The sequence below is a fragment of the Eptatretus burgeri genome, chromosome 18 (assembly GCF_056783735.1).
Source record: "Eptatretus burgeri isolate ZD-2024b chromosome 18, Ebu_testis_v1, whole genome shotgun sequence".
NCBI lineage: Eukaryota > Metazoa > Chordata > Myxini > Myxiniformes > Myxinidae > Eptatretus > Eptatretus burgeri.
Genome location: NC_140978.1, coordinates 4,301,193 through 4,318,888, shown reverse-complemented (window position 1 = coordinate 4,318,888; position 17,696 = coordinate 4,301,193). Strand labels below are relative to the sequence as shown.

Below are 17,696 nucleotides of genomic sequence, written 5' to 3'. Positions count from 1 at the left end.
AAATAACTATTTATGATTTATTCCCTTTTAACCCCTAAGCCATATCTGTATAACAATATGTGGTGATCATTTGTTTTGTCTGTGAGATAAATGTGATTATGCTGTCGATGTTTATTCATACCTCACCCTCCACCTATCTTCACCAACACTAAAGTACACCCTCGTGATGTCCCTGTGCCAGCTGCCCCATTGTTCTCCTCCTTACACCCTCCCTCCTTCCACAGCAGTGAAATTAAGTCAAAAAACTAAGTAAAATTTTTTTTTTATAATCTGCCTTTGATAAAGAGCAAGCATTATGATGAAAGCATTTAAATTGCATCAGATATGGCAATAAATGTGAATTGTTGCTCCCAGCTTGTCGGCTTGATGACGGAAGATGCCATTTGTATTTTTGCCACCCTACATCCCAACCTTGTTTAGAATTCCGTGCGGGCACGGACAACTTGCTAACTTGCTCGCTATTACAAAATGTGTTGATGAAGCGCAATTGAAGAACTGAGTGCAAGAAGTACTTTGATCACAAAATAACACTTTTGAGATATTGAGGATCAAGGTTTTCAAAACATGCTGCAGATACTTTTTTTTAAAAGGTGGCATACTATGGAGCCTGTTGCTGGTTCCAGGGGCAATACAGAGCAGACAATCCCTTTTTTTGTGGAAAAATAATCCTTTATTACGAAGAAAACAAGAAAATTAGTTTTGGACTTAAGTACTTTTTGTGACTAAATACCTGGACTTAGGTACTTTTTGCGACAACATGGCTGGACTTGGGTACTTTTAACACACAAAGCCCTTTACTTTTATTGCTCATTTTTGATTGCCAAACAGTCATTTTTACTATGTCTCATGGGGCTGTATAGTGTACATACATCCAATAAATGGGGAATCTGGGTCAGCACTGCATTGCACTGTGACATGCGCACAGTTTAATGAGGGCTCAAAAGCTGATGACCAATGTAGTGCCTTTTTCAGTACCAGCAAAGTATAACGCAGAGAAACTTCATACCTGATGCTTTGGCATCCTTCATTCTCTTTCTCGCACAGTCTCCAGGGTTTTATTTTACGTTTTCTGTCCCCGTCATGCCTGTTATCAGGGTTATCCTCATTCACACCATGCTGTCCAGCCTTCATGGTCACCATTTTCACAGCTTGTCACGTGACACATACTAGCATTTTGATTGGACAGTCATGGACTTAGGAACTTCTTGCTCACACATTATGGACTTGGGTATTTCTTGCACTACAGTTTAGTGAATTCAACAATGACCATACACCAATATACACGACTTGAGGACTTATTTTCGGAATTTTTTGGGATCAAATGTTTGTCCGGCCATTATAGATAATTATAGTACTGGTGCCAGGTCATTTTTTTTTTTTTCAAAAATGCGACTTCAGTACTTCTTGCACCCAGGTCTTCAATTGCACCTCCTGTGTCCAAGCTCCAATTGTATTCCTTTGTATTATTAACGGCCATTCGAATTTCCTCAGGAAGGTCTATTTCTTTGCTAATTTATTACGCAGACACGACATATACAGGTGACATACCACCGGTACTGTTTTTTGTTTATCCACAATGTAAACCAACCTCATTGTTGTAACAACTGACAAGGGATGTAATTATGAAACAAAGTGACAAGGGAATGTGCCTTTTGCTCGTCGTGGGACCACACTGTACCCGTGATTCAAACATGGATTCCCAGCATCAGCAACCACGAACACCACCACCCCATGATATGAAGTCGTTTTGACGATGTTGTTGGTGTGGCGCAGGCACGATGGGCCGAATGACCTCCTTCTGCGTCTCTCATCATTAATCCTTGTTAACCGTACCTGGGTTTCCATGGGAACCTGACAAGAACCACCACGAAAAGATTGTTACATTATTATACAATGAGCCAACCAAAGGTATATGCATATCTTAGTACAGCGATACTGCGTTGATATTATTTTGTATTACACGTAAAAAAACGCTATAAACGCCAAATAAAATAAATCATAATGAATGGGAATCGGCCAACACAGTTCGACCAATCAGCGAGCGTTGGTCCCTGGATGACGACTGCGCATGCGCACACGACGTCTGACCCACCGAGGAACGCGCACGGTGCTGAAGTGGACAGCTCCGTTCGCACGTCACGGTTTATCCTCGGGTCACGGCCTCCTCATTATTACATCTTCATTCCTGAGATCCTTTTACTCTCCCTGTTTCTCTTCACAATTCATCGATAACTTTTAATACCGTACCCCTCCTTGTCCCCCCCCCCTTCTCCTCCTCCTCCTCCTCTTTTTCATTCTTCTCCGTCACATAATTTACTCCCTCTCCGAGGTGATCCGTGCTTGCGTGCCGCCATGGCGTGGCCGTGCGTGGCGCGCGCCTGTTGTTTGGCGCGCTTTTGGACCCGACACGTGGAGCGGGAAGACCTCGCCGTGCCACTCGTGACGCCCAAGTACGCGGGAATGTTCGACGAGTCCCAAAGGGTCGAAACGCAAGAAGTCACAGGACAAGGATCCTCGGAGTCAGTGACTCGTCGAGACTATCGTCCGTGGAAGGTTGAATTGCATCTTTTCCATCACACCTGTCCCGCTCCCTTACCTTTGCAGTGTGCATTTAGCCTGGTACCGTGCTATAACATGTACTGAAGCAATGTTTTACAGGTGAAGGGATTTATTGGTCACTGCAGTGACGTCACTTCCGGTTTCATCAAACTCGGCAGAACCCATTTCACCCATATCACATTAGATGCTAACACACAACACAACCCCTAAATTGAAACCTCGCCCGACGAGCCTGAAATGACAACGTTTTCCGATTTTCTTTCTTCCATTACCATTACGGATGTCGCTGGACGATATGACGTTCCATGAGTTTCCGTCAACCAAAATGTATGTACCTTTCGCAGGCCAAACGTCCGGAGACAAACTGCAAGCCAAGGTGTGAGTTCCAGCTCAGCAACCAACCTTTTGCCACTGAAAGCCAGTACATGATCGACTACCGGCCCTGGCCCTTGCCCCGCCGCGAGGTCGCAGGACGACCGAACTCTATGACCCGCACGGGCAGGGAACGTATTGAGAGCCGATGCAGCGTGCTGGACGCGGGACGCACGAACCAGTCCCTGGAGATCACCTCGTACAGGTAAGAGCACTTTCCAAACACTTGGAACACTTTCCGAGCAATTGCCACATTTCATTGACATTTTGACTCTTCTTCAATCGAGTGCAAATCCTATGATTACGAAATGAAAATGACACGGTAAGCTATTCATTTTGGGATTTAAATCAGAAGAAAATGCTGAGCTCATCGAACCTGTCCACTCAGGCCCAACGCAATGGAGTATTTAATCAACGTGTGAATGCTTGAGGAAACGCACGATGCATTTTGAGGCCAATTTAACGGGGTCGTTGTTGAACTAATGTAATACTTTTCCAGAGAGCAATTCTGCCAAAAAGTGGAAGCACCAACAACAGTGAAAGCTGCCAAACTACACCCTGTCTTCCGCTCCTCATTTGACAAATTAGCCACGGAGTCGACAGCCTCGGTGCCGCGTCGCCCGACCACTCGTAGCAGTGTGTCAGCCTCTCGAGTTGAGCCTGTGAGCCGGAAGGCTCTGGGGAATGGAGAAAATGGACGACGCAGGGTCCGCAGCACCTCGGCACGACGCAGGGAACCTGGCAGCCTGTCTGGCGTGGGTGATGGGAAGCGAAGAAGTGCTCCTGGAAAGGTTGGCGAGAGGAAAGAGATGGGGAGAACCAGGAGGTCAGGATCTGGAAACCGCCGACTGAATGAAACCCCTGGAAAGAAAGAAGTTGACAAGGTAAGCTTTGCGCCTGCAATATGTGATTAGTAATGTGTTGGAATTATCCAGTTAAATCTGGCACGGACCCACCGTTGGGCCTCCTGGGTTAAAGTCCCCAACCTTTTTATAAAACTGGCAAGGTAGCTTCCCCGTTATTGAAATGGATACACCAGCTCCCCCAATAATAGATGAGATATCGCTGGCATTCTGGACAAATCCTCCTAACCTACAGAGGGCACTGTATCAGCACCCCCTGGAAAGTGAGCCTACCCACGGCCATCTGCAGCATATGAAATCATAATAAGCCCTGCCAGGCCCTCCGCATATGTTTTCCACAAAAGTCAAGAATCTGGGCAGCAATTATTACATTTATGGAATTGTCCAAGGTCAAGTTGTTGGGAAAATAAAAGCTGACACCAAATGCTAACAAACACAATTCTGATAACAAAACAGACACAACTACAACCTTTTTCCAACAGAAGCTTTCTTTCCCAAATCTTCATCTTTGAAATTCATTTGAAGATTTCCAAATGCTGGTAAATATTTCAAATGACAATAATGAGCTGAGTGGGAACAAGCAACACGCAACTTACAAATGCCTAAGCGTGTCTAACTTAACCAGGCTCAGTGGTGTAATGGTTAGAGCATCTGCTCTGAGTCTGGTCGGTGGTTCAAACTCTGGCTGTCATAACCGAAGACTTTTAAAATGGCACAGACTGCTTCCTTGCTCAACGTTCAACATTTGAAATGATAGAGCATGGACAATTCCCATAGGTTGGCTTCCATGAGGAGGAGGAAATTCCTTTCACAGAAATGCCCCATCGAGTGTGGTGAGAAAGGCATTTGCTGAAAGACATTGATCATTAAAGGCATTGATCGAGTGTGGTCAAGTGGTTTGACCTTGTGGCGTAACTGGTATCCAGAGTACCCTGGAAGTGGAGAGAGAGAGAGAGAGAGAGAGAGAGAGAGAGAGAGAGAGAGAGAGAGAGAGAGAGAGAGAGAGAGAGAGAGAGAGAGAGAGAGAGAGAGAGAGAGAGAGAGAGAGAGAGAGAGAGAGAGAGAGAGAGAGAGAGATATATTTGAGAGAGAGAGAGAGAGAGAGAGAGAGAGAGGTTTGAGAGAGAGAGAGAGAGAGAAAAAGAGAAAGAAAAAGAGAAAGTTGTGAGAGAGAGAGAGAGAGAGAGAGAGTTGTGAGAGAGAGAGAGAGAGAGAGAGAGAGAGAGAGAGAGAGAGAGAGAGAGAGAGAGAGAGAGAGAGAGAGAGAGAGAGAGAGAGAGAGAGAGAGAGAGAGAGAGAGTTGTGAGAGAGAGAGAGAGAGAGAGAGAGTTGTGAGAGAGAGAGAGAGAGAGAGAGAGAGAGAGAGAGAGAGAGAGAGAGAGAGAGAGAGAGAGAGAGAGAGAGAGAGAGAGAGAGAGAGAGAGAGAGAGAGAGAGAGAGAGAGAGAGAGAGAGAGAGAGAGAGAGAGAGAGAGAGAGAGAGAGAGAGAGAGAGAGAGAGAGAGAGAGAGAGAGAGAGAGAGAGAGAGAGAGAGAGAGAGAGAGAGAGAGAGAGAGAGAGAGAGAGAGAGAGAGAGAGAGAGAGAGAGAGAGAGAGAGAGAGAGAGAGAGAGAGAGAGAGAGAGAGAGAGAGAGAGAGAGAGAGAGAGAGAGAGAGAGAGAGAGAGAGAGAGAGAGAGAGAGAGAGAGAGAGAGAGAGAGAGAGAGAGAGAGAGAGAGAGAGAGAGAGAGAGAGAGAGAGAGAGAGAGAGAGAGAGAGAGAGAGAGAGAGAGAGAGAGAGAGAGAGAGAGAGAGAGAGAGAGAGAGAGAGAGAGAGAGAGAGAGAGAGAGAGAGAGAGAGAGAGAGAGAGAGAGAGAGAGAGAGAGAGAGAGAGAGAGAGAGAGAGAGAGAGAGAGAGAGAGAGAGAGAGAGAGAGAGAGAGAGAGAGAGAGAGAGAGAGAGAGAGAGAGAGAGAGAGAGAGAGAGAGAGAGAGAGAGAGAGAGAGAGAGAGAGAGAGAGAGAGAGAGAGAGAGAGAGAGAGAGAGAGAGAGAGAGAGAGAGAGAGAGAGAGAGAGAGAGAGAGAGAGAGAGAGAGAGAGAGAGAGAGAGAGAGAGAGAGAGAGAGAGAGAGAGAGAGAGAGAGAGAGAGAGAGAGAGAGAGAGAGAGAGAGAGAGAGAGAGAGAGAGAGAGAGAGAGAGAGAGAGAGAGAGAGAGAGAGAGAGAGAGAGAGAGAGAGAGAGAGAGAGAGAGAGAGAGAGAGAGAGAGAGAGAGAGAGAGAGAGAGAGAGAGAGAGAGAGAGAGAGAGAGAGAGAGTTGTGAGAGAGAGAGAGAGAGAGAGAGAGAGAGAGAGAGAGAGAGAGAGAGAGAGAGAGAGAGAGAGAGAGAGAGAGAGAGAGAGAGAGAGAGAGAGAGAGAGAGAGAGAGAGAGAGAGAGAGAGAGAGAGAGAGAGAGAGAGTTGTGAGAGAGAGAGAGAGAGAGAGAGAGAGAGAGAGAGAGAGAGAGAGAGAGAGAGAGAGAGAGAGAGAGAGAGAGAGAGAGAGAGAGAGAGAGAGAGAGAGAGAGAGAGAGAGAGAGAGAGAGAGAGAGAGAGAGAGAGAGAGAGAGAGAGAGAGTTGTGAGAGAGAGAGAGAGAGAGAGAGAGAGAGAGTTGTGAGAGAGAGAGAGAGAGAGAGAGAGAGAGAGAGAGAGAGAGAGTTGTGAGAGAGAGAGAGAGAGAGAGAGTTGTGAGAGAGAGAGAGAGTTGTGAGAGAGAGAGAGAGTTGTGAGAGAGAGAGAGAGAGTTGTGAGAGAGAGAGAGAGTTGTGAGAGAGAGAGAGAGTTGTGAGAGAGAGTGAGAGAGTTGTGAGAGAGAGAGAGAGAGAGTTGTGAGAGAGAGAGAGAGAGAGTTGTGAGAGAGAGAGAGTTGTGAGAGAGAGTGAGAGAGTGAGAGAGTGAGAGAGTGAGAGAGTGAGAGAGTGAGAGAGTGAGAGAGTGAGAGAGTGAGAGAGTGAGAGAGTGAGAGAGTGAGAGAGTGAGAGAGTGAGAGAGTGAGAGAGTGAGAGAGAGAGAGAGAGAGAGAGAGAGAGAGAGAGAGAGAGAGAGAGAGAGAGAGAGAGAGAGAGAGAGAGAGAGAGAGAGTTGTGAGACCATTGCAATGCCTGTCTACTTGTATCCACGTCTATATATTTTTGCTTTAATTTATTTTTCTGTGCAACCACTTTTCTGATCGATTGATGCAAAACTTTAAACAGAGGAGGGAATCCCCATGGAGAATATTTTTTAATGACAATACTGATGTCACCTGTACCATGGTACCTGTAGCAAGTCACAGATGTGGTCTGGCCTGACCTGACAATAACATTGAAATGTTGACCTCATACTTCACTCAAAACCTCAAAAAAAATCTCAAAAACCTCAAAACTGCCAATGTTGACCTCAACAATAATTGGTGGTTGAATTGAGTGACCCGATGTGCAAATCTCCTGTTCAAATTTCTATTCAATCGGATGAAAATTGATGTTTTAGAAATTTGACAAAGTTCCTCATCATTGGCCGATGTCAGGTATGGGAGCATGAGCCAGAGCAGTGCATCACTGCGTCCACTTTCCGCCGGTACTCCAGGGGCCTCCATCTGGCCATCCCCCAGGCAGATGCCTGGCCCATCCCCATCTCCTTGAGATGCTGATCAACCTGCTGCAACCACGAGGTACGTGGTCGGCCCAATGGCCTCCTGCACTCACGAGGCTCTCGCTGAGAGAATCTGGTGAGCAGGATCAGTGTCAGGAAAATGAGCCACATGTCCATACAGCCGCAGCTGACGCTCACGGACGATGCAGGTAACAAATTTAATTTGAGTCTCTCTCAGCAACCGCTCGTTGGACACAAAGTCTGACCAGCAATAGTCAAGGATTCTCCGAAGAGAACTGCTACCAAAGGAATTACATCTCCATCTCAGATCCCTGGTCAGAATCCAAGGCTCACATCCATAGAGCAAGACTGGAAGCACCAAGGACCTGAAGACTCGGACTTTTGTCCTCCCGCACAGGTACTGACAGCGCCACACCCCATGATCCAGTGAATCCATGACTCCCCAGGCTTGACCCAGATGTCTGTTGACCTCTGGCTCACAGCCAGCATACACATGAATATCACTGTCAAGGAAAGTGAATCTCTCCGTGACCTCAACATCCTCACCACAAACAGGTACAGACAGGAGAGCAGCATCCAAGATGTCATTGAAAGCCTGTCACAGGTCATGTCAGGTATGGGAGCACGTGCCAGAACAGCACGTCGCTGCGTCCACTTTCCGCCGGTACTCCAGGGGCCTCCCTCTGGCCATCCCCCAGGCAGATGCCAGGCCCATCCCCATTTCCTTGAGATGATGGTCAACCTGCTGCAACCATGAGGCACGTGGTCGGCCCACTGGCCTCCTCCACTCATGAGACTCCCTCGCTGAGAGAATCTGGTGAGCAGGATCAGCGTCTGGAAAACGAGCCACATGTCCATACAGCCGCAACTGACGCTCACGGACTATGCAGGTAACAAATCTCATCCGAGTCTCTCTCAGCAACCGCTCGTTGGATACAAAATCCGACCAGCGATAGCCAAGGATTCTCCGAAGAGACCTGGTATGAAAGGAATTAAGTCTCCGTCTCAGATCCTTGGTCAGAGTCCAAGTCTCGCACCCATAGAGCAAAACTGGAAGTACCAAGGACCTGAAGACTCGGACTTTCGTCCTCCCGCACAGGTACCGGCAGCGCCACACCCCATGATCCAGTGAATCCATGACTCCCCAGGCCCGACCCAGACGTCTCTTGACCTCTGACTCGCAGCCAGCAGAGACATGAATATCACTGCCAAGGTAAGTGAATCTCTCCACGACCTCAACATCCTCACCACAAACAGACACAGACAGGACAGCAGCATCCAAGATGTCAGCGAAAGCCTGGATCTTAGTTTTGACCCAAGAAACCCGTAATCCCAACGGCTCCGAGTCCTCATTCAGCACCTCGAGGGCCCCCAAGAGGATGTCTAAAGTCTCCGCAAAGATGACTGCATCATCTGCGAAATCAAGGTCCGAGATCTTGACATTCCCAAACGATGCACCGCAACTTGATCTCTCCAACATCCTCCCTAAAATCCAGTCCATACAAGTGCTGAAAAGTGTGGGGGCAAGTACACATCCCTGATGAACTCCAGTAACAACTGGAAATAAGTCAGAGATGGTACCACCACACTTCACAGCACTCTCAGTACCAGAGTAGAGTTCAGACATCAGATCGATCAGTTTTGGTGGCACCCCACGAAGACCAAGAATCCTCCAGAGGACATCCCGATTCACTGAATCGAACGCTTTACAGAGATCAACATAGGCTGCAAGCAGCCCCTGCCGAAACTCTCGTCTGCATTCGGTGAGGACACGAAGTGCAAGGATACGGTCAATCGTTGACCTCTTTGGTGTAAAGCCTGACTGCTCTGGACACTGGTGCTCAAGCAGATGGTGGCGAACCCTGTCAAGAATTATCCGAGCAAAGACCTTGCCCGGCACTGAGAGCAGCGTCACCCCTCGGTAGTTGTTGCAGTCTTGGCGATCACCCTTCCCTTTCCAGAGAGGGACAACAAGGCCCCTCTTCCAGTCAGTTGGGATGATGCCTGTGTTCCAGGCAGAGCACAAAACTGCATGCAACGACACGAGTGCAGCATTTCCACCAGCCTTGAGAAGTTCGGCATGGATGCCACAGATCCCTGGAGCTTTGCCCCATTTCAACTGGTTCACCGCAGCCCGTGTTTCCACAAGCGAAGGTGGACCACAGTTGATTCGAGGGTCAGCAACAGGGATTGTAACACCCTTGATGTCCAACTCGACAACTGGGGGATCAGCCTGGTACAACCGCTCAAAGTAACCGGCCCAGCGGGCCTTCACTTCAGACTCCTCTGTCAAGAGTCTACCACTCTCTGCTCGAACTGCAGTGCTCCGAGGGATGGGCTTGGATGAACATAATGCGCGAATTCCCCTGTAAGCGGGACGAGAATCACCTGTCCACAGGTGATGCTCTACCCCCTCACAGATTCCTCGCACATAGGCCTCCTTGTCCACCCTCAGTGCACGTACAGTTTTACGCCTCAGCTCCCTGAACAGCTCAGCTCTGCCATTCAGCCTGGCCCTGCGACTCTGGTCAATGGTATCCAGTGTTCCTCGAGAGACAAAATTCTTCTTTTCCCTGCGGTGAGCTCCAATGCATCCACCGGCAACATCAAGGACGGTGGTCTTGAAGACGCTCCACAACTCTTCAGGACCCCCCAAAGCACCCAGACCCCCCAAGTGTCACAGATGACTGCATAATCTGTGAAATCAAGGTCAGAGATCTTGACATTCGTAAACGTTGCACCGCAGCTTGACCGCTCAGACATCCTCCCCAGAATAAAGTTCATACAAGTGCTGAAAAGTGTGGGAGCCAGTACACACTCCTGACAAACTCCAGTAACAAATGGAAATAAGTCAGAGATGGTACCACCACACCTCACAGCACTCTCAGTACCAGAGTATAGTTCAGATATCAAATCGATCAGTTTTGGTGGCACCCCACGAAGACCAATAATCCTCCAGAGGGCATCCTGATTCACTGAATCAAATGCTTTACAGAGATCAACAGAGGATGCAAGCAGCCCCAGTTGAAGCTCTCGTCTGCGTTCGGTGAGGACGCGAAGAGCAAGGATACGGTCAACAGTTGACCTCTTTGGTGAAAAGCCTGACTGCTCTGGGCGCTGATGCTCAAGCAGATGGTGGTGAACCCCATCGAGAATTATCCGAGCAAAGACCTTGCCCGGCACTGAGAGCAGCGTCACTCCTCAGTCGTTGTTGCGGTCTTGGCAATCACAGCCGGTTCACCGCAGCCTTTATTTCCACAAGCAAAGCTGGACCACAGTTGATTGGAGGATCAGCAATAGGGATTGTAACACCCCTGATGTCCAACTCGACAGCTGGTGGATCAGCTTGGTACAAGCACTCAAAGTAACCGGCCCAGCGGGCCTTCAATTCAAACTCCTCTGTCAAGAGCCCACCACCCTCTGCTCTAACTGCAGTTCACTGAGGGATGGTCTTGGAAGAACGTGATGCGCGAATTCCCCTGAAAGCAAGACAGGAATCACTTGAGCACAGGTGATGCCCTACCCCCTCACAGATTCCTCGCACATAGTCCTCCTTGTCCACCCTCAGTGCACGTACAGTTTTGCACCTCAGCTCCATGAACAACTCAGCTCTGCCATTCAGCCTGGCCCTGCGACTCTGGGCAACGGTACCCAGTGTCCCTTGAGAGACAAAATTCTTCTTCGCCCTCTGGTGAGTTCCAAGACTTCGACCGGCAACATCAAGGAGGGTGGTCTTGAAGGCACTGCACAACTCTAAAGGATCCCCCAAAGCACCCAGACCCCCAAATATCCACTCAGCCTGTTCAAAACTCCTCAGCTACCCTCTCATCCTTGAGCTTGCCAACATCCAACCGAGGCTGGGATGGTACCATTCTCTTGAATTTAAGATGCAACTTAAGAATTGCTACAACAAGCCGGTGGTCAGTATAGAGGAACTGAGCACTCCGGTCGACCCTGCAGTTCTGCATCATCCTCCAGCGACCATGAACGAGCACATGGTCATTCTCTTTTGCTACACCTCCAGCATTGGAATACCAAGTCCCGCGATAAGCTTGTGGGCACTGCAACCATGAGCCAGCCACTCTAAGTCTGTGACTTCTTGCAAAGTCAAGGAACTTTGTGCTATTTCTGGTTCACAGTTCCATAACCCATCCATGAAACAGGTTAGTACTGGTATATGTTTGTATATATATATATATATATATATATATATATATATATATATATATATATATATATATATATATATATATATATATATATATATATATATATATATATATATATATATATATATATGGTGCCTGTCTCTGTCTCTCTCTCTCTCTCTCTCTCTCTCTCTCTTTCTCTTTCTTTCTCTCTTTCTCTCTTTCTCTCTTTCTCTCTTTCTCTCTTTCTCTCTTTCTCTCTTTCTCTCTTTCTCTCTTTTTCTCTTTTTCTCTTTTTCTCTTTTTCTCTTTTTCTCTTTCTCTTTCTCTTTCTCTTTCTCTTTCTCTTTCTCTTTCTCTCTCTCCCCCCCCCTACACCAAACCTTCTTCTCAACCCCCCTCCAAACCCCAATGTCACGTTTCTGATAAAAGAGGGGTTGTATCAAAGCAGGGTGTTTTAGTACCCAGTCTTAACTGCCGAGAGTTATAAAGTGGCACATCTCGCTATCATTATTATGTTAACTAGCAACCGTTGAAGACAAAGTCTTCGATATCCCCTGCCATAGTAAATGAGGATTAACAAACTTATATTCCCTAAGCGTGTGCAATATGTATGTGAAGTTTCCCCTTGATCTGACCAGCCGTTCTGGAGAAGAAGATGATTGAGGGTTTTAGGGTAAATTCAATATGGCCGCCAAACTATGTGACCTATCAATTAGAAATTAACAAACTTCTGAAAGGATGTCTTGGAGAAAGTGTATGTGAAATTTTTCCTCAATCTGTCCAGCCGTTCTGGAGAAGAAGATTTTTAAAATCTATTAATTTTCAATCCAAGATGGCTGACGAACCATGTGACCTATGACATCATAAATTTAGATTCTGCCTCCAATCCTCCAGTGGAATACGTGTGTGAAGTTTCGTGTCAATCGGATGAGGTGTGTTTTTCTATCCAAGATGGCCGCCAAACCATGTGACTTATGACGTCAGAATTTTTACCATGTATGCAGACATGATGGAAGATGATAGTTGAAAATGTTCGCTTCGTTAGGTTATGTGATTCCAGAGAAAACATTATTTAATATTTTTCTTGAATCCAACATGGCTGCCAAACCATGTGACCTATCAATTAGAAAATATCAAAAGGCACCAGTTCACCACTTGCTTGATATGTGTACCAAATTTCGTAAATATATTTTGAGGGGATTTGTAGTTAAGCTCCGGAAGCGAAATGTGACGGACGGACGGAACCCATTTCTTTATCCCCCGCCAACTTCGTTGGTTGGCAAATGTGATGACATTTTGAGTGTGATTTTTCACAAATTGGCAATTAAGTGTTATAATTTATTGAACACCCCACCCTTCCCTTTCCACTAACCCATATACTCCCACTGGGTTTTCCAGCACCGCTCCCCCTGCCCCCACCCCTCACCCTTCCCACAATCACTTTTCCTTGACTGAAGCTGTGCCTGAATGAAATAACAATTGTTTGCCTTGCCTCTTGCAGTTGGATAAGAGGATTCATGCACCTTCTCATCAGAAGCCTCCCAAAGCTAAGACAGAAGATGGAACTAAGGTCACCCAACCACTGTCTCAGGCCATGGCTGAGCCCGCTGGGCCTGACACACGCCTTTCAATTTCTTCACCCAACCCGTCCTCGGCTCTGGAACCAGTGAAGCTCCCGACGGGAGTAATCCCAGGCGGTTCCCAGGCTCGCCAGCTGGAATCCCATAGCAACAAGCTGTTAGAAGCTCGAGAGTAAAGGCCTAGCCCTGGTAATTTTGGTGTTGGTGCAGTTAGCTTACAGTGTGATGTAAATGTTGAAGGTTCTGTGATGGAGTCGACGTTGGAACTGCACAATTCAGCCTGAAGGTTAGAATAGAATCTGATTGATGTGATGATGATAAGGTAGGAACTGACCACTCAATATATTTGGACCCTAAGTATGGCAGTAGGGGGTAGGGATTGGAACAGCTGGATTGTATTGTTATGTGAAAGTTTGCATGCTTGTCTGCTTTTTCGTATGCAGTATGTGTACACTGTACACCTTACGTGTACTTTGTGCTTGCCTGTTGCTGGCCGAATCCGGTGAAGGTAACAATTTTATTGCAAAGCTCTTTTCACATGATTGTTAACCTCTGCATGGCAGCTCCGTTTTAAATCCCCATTTCATTTTGTACTTTGAAGAAATTCATTGCCTAGATGGAAGATGGGAGCAGATGGGTAAACGAAATGGTAAATGGTTGATGGCAAAAAGGGTATCAACGGAAAACTCGGCTTGATGGAGATCACTGTGGGATTTGAACCAGCATCTTTCCAGCCAAATTAAACGTTTAAGTACACTTTGGCTGTACTTGTGAAGCTCTCAAAAATCATTTTCTTTGAACTAAGGAAATTGTAATGATCGGGTCTTCGGTGATGCTGAGATGGTGTTTCATGGAGATTTTGTAAGATATTGTTTTATTTTGTGGTTCCATTGGTTACAAGAAGGTTTTGCATTAGTCATTTCATTAGTTCACGAATGCCGCGAACTCTGTACCAATTTCTCTCGCCAACAGTTCAATGGAGAAGCACCATCGCTTGGAGGGTTAGATGGCAATAGTGCGTCCTGATTTATTTATTTATTTATTTGTTGGACATTTGCACACCTGAAAATCTAGAGATAGAGAGGGGGCTTTTAAAAGTTTTGAATACTCCACAGACATTGGCAACCATAATACGTACTAAATACCTTGCTTGATTCTAAGAACTTTTCTGCACCCTCACCATGAAAATGTTGACATTCACAAAGTTTATGAGAAAAACAATCAACTGTTTTTTCAGAAAATATCCTTTTGTTGATTGATAGATCCATCATGTGGTTTAAGTGGTTTCTATTGACACCTCCACCTCATCACATGGGTTCACTTCCACTAAAGAGCTACAGAACAAAGTTTGATTTCATTTATTTATTTATTTTATAATGTACGTGCACTTTCTTTGTACTGTTACGTTTCACCTGTAAAGCTCATTTTAAAATGTAACAAAATTTACTTGTCATGTGATCTGATCCGTCGTAAGTTCATCATTCCAATGGTCCTTATGAGGCTGCTGCAGCAGTTTATAGAACTGAAGGTTCCTAATTTATCCAGAGTGGGTCAAATATACGATTTACCAGATTGAATCTGGGCCGATTCTGTCAGAGATGAAACCCGTTATTATTTCATATGCAGACTGTGGCTGCTGGTTGCATCATTGTTGGGAGCGTAGCTGTGCCGCTGATGCAGTGCCCCGTTACCAGGAAGCTGCTACTCATTTTGCTGACCTCGGAAGGATGACAGGCTGAGTCAACCTACGTGGTGTTATTTAACGGTGTGAAAGGGGCTCAAACTCAAGACCCTCGGATCTTAAAGGTCCACAGAATCAGAAAAAAAATATTTTTGATGTGATTATGTTGATTTTACAGTAATAAACGAAGAACTGAATGTGGTTTTTAATGCTAATAATTTTTTGGAGGTGTTACAGTTCAAAAAGCAAACCCATTGGGTACCGCCCCGAGAAATTCCAGATTAAGTGGCATGATGTAATAGAAGGAAAGGTTGGAAGTACGCAATGGATAATAGCTGCACAACTCACTTCAGACTCGTCAAAGTGAATTTGATGAAGAATTTTCTGATCAAGAATCCCCAGATTATGACGATAGTCAAAATCATTATGTAGAAGGTGCTGTCAGACCGTAGATGTATGAACTTGAGGCCGAGATGACATCATGGGAGGGGCAGGGCCAATCGAGTGTAAAAGAAAACCAAATAATATTTGAATCTTCCTTTCAAGATATTTATTCAAGAATAGAAAAACAATTAAGTGTAAAGTGAAGCCATATCTATTCATTAAACCAAACCTGATTTTCTGATTCTATGGACCTTTAAGGCAGCCACTGGAATCGTTAAGCCAACACCAGGCTTATCAAACCCTTGACCAGGTAGCTTCGAGGTGAGTATGCTATCACTGATCGAACTACCATCTCGCATTCAATTTCTCTGCAAGCTGATGATGTCAATTTGTGATAAAATGGGTTCACAACCCGATGTGTCATTTGATTCCTTTTGAAAACTCACCTGGACTTTGGTCAGGTGAGTTTATGCGATCGAGCAGTGTACGTCGGTGAGTGAGTGAGTGAGTCAGTCCATAAACACTTCAGTCATTATCGCTTCAACCAAACACATGGTTTTAATGAAACTTGACCATAACCTTCATCACCCATCATGTACCAAAGTTTGTTCATGGTATTAAAAAATTCAGGGTCTAAGGGGGCCTGCGGGGGGGGGGGGGGGTTGAGTAACTGTTGCGACTGATCCAGGTGAACGTCAGGACAGGCGATCCTACTGTATTTTTATAATCTCCTAATGATAGAAGCCGATGTGCCAGAGTTTGCCAAATGGAAGATCTATATTTTTTTGCTTGTGAATAGTAAGCCCAAAGACACTTCTTAAATAAGCTTGAAACTTTATTTTATCCTCAACTGCAGCAGGACACTTTCAACTATTCTACCATAACATCATTGCGATTTCAGAATGTGGATAATTTTGGATTTTAAAATGGGCTCTGTGTCAGTTATGGAATTATATAAACCACAAATGAAGTGCCGCAGTATTTTGATACCTTCTTCTTTAACGGCCACAATTCTTCCCACGTTCTTTTGGGGTTGGCTGGGAGAAACCTGGCCAAAGTATTTCACGAATGGGCTGACCAGGTCTGACGTTACTTTGAGGTCCCTTCATAGACCCTATACTATGATGCCATGAAACCTTTCTCATACTCAAGCTGTTTGCCTATTCAATCAATTGGAAACCCATTATCAATAAAATAAAAAAATTGATTAATGTATTGTCATTGAAAATTAACGAATAACAACATGGAAAAAGGCATCACATAGGTATGAATACTGGCAACTGTGTCATGAGACTGGAATGTCGAAGATGAAGGTTTTTCTGAAGTTTATAATGGACAATTAACTGTTACCTTTTTGGAATCATTCGAATCTCCTTTAATGAAGCTGAATCTCTGGGCCTATCCCTTTCATATTGCAGACAGATTGGTGATCTCTCGGTCTTCTCCCACCTCCTTTCTGGTTTTGTACAATCTGCCCTTTCCATGCTCTGTCCTTCCCCAGGTTGCTACAGGGCACACGTGATCTGCCAGTAACCCCCATCTAGTAAAACTCCAAAAATTCAGATTCACTGCTCATTCGCTCCTCTTTTTTCCCTACTTCTGGAACCAACTTCTTCACTCTATTTTCATCCTTCCTTCCAAGGCTTCAAGACACCCGGTCACCACCATCTCAGGTCATTCCCCTTCCATAATCTTTCCTACCCACTTTAACCACCCCCTTCAACACAAGGCCCCTCCTTTCTGGGTTTCCAGGTGCAGATTCCTCCTTCCACTTCTGTGATTGAGAAGTTGTGGCTGTCTCAATCTTGTTCACCCCGTGTTCTCCCCATTGCCCTCATTCTTCCACACATCCCTTATTTCTCCAAGCCTCCCTCTATTTTGTTCTTCAACCCTGCCTTTGCTGTGACCTCTCTCTCTCTCTCTCCACTGCTATTTTCATCTAGTTACCTCCTGATCAGTTCTGTGTTATAGCTTCTCCATGAGCATCCACTCTGCATTCCAAAAACAAAAAAGCTGTCCTAAGGCACACCACTAATGATGGTGATTATGATAAATAAATATATGTATATACACACCTCTGCCCCCAAGCCCCAACAATAAAGGAGGAGAGTTGAACTTTGGTCCAATAATCATTTTCCGTCAATCACAGAAATCTGAAGACAAACTCACCACTTCATCGGAAGGCAGGTCTCCGCAGGTGACTGCCTCAATAAACGGCACCACTGAATGCTGAAAGAAAGGTATTTTCAGCATTGCGGCATTCCTCTGTTTGAGGAATTGAGGCAAAATCGGAACCTGGAATGTAAAAACAATGAGAGAAGCAATAAGATTCGCACAGGCTATGAAAGAAATGAGAAACTACGATTTGGATATACTTGGACTGAGTTAGATTTGATGGCATGGCTTTGAACAGATGAAGATTGGAGATGAGGAGAATTTTATATTCATGCAGAGAAGGAATACGATTGCTGCTTCAGAATGGAGTGGAGAAGTTA

At 45.7% G+C, this 17,696-nt stretch overlaps 1 protein-coding gene across 1 annotated transcript; it reads left to right on the top strand.

Moving 5' to 3' along the window:
- The first annotated feature begins 2,067 nt into the window (after positions 1-2,067).
- Positions 2,068-14,578, top strand: LOC147008498 (uncharacterized). The gene is made up of 4 exons (XM_085863663.1): positions 2,068-2,553; positions 2,904-3,136; positions 3,431-3,815; positions 13,058-14,578. The coding sequence occupies exons 1-4, from the start codon at positions 2,353-2,355 to the stop codon at positions 13,310-13,312; spliced, it is 1,074 nt and encodes a 357-aa protein (XP_085719789.1). The 5' UTR covers positions 2,068-2,352; the 3' UTR covers positions 13,313-14,578.
- Positions 14,579-17,696: the final 3,118 nt, after the last annotated feature.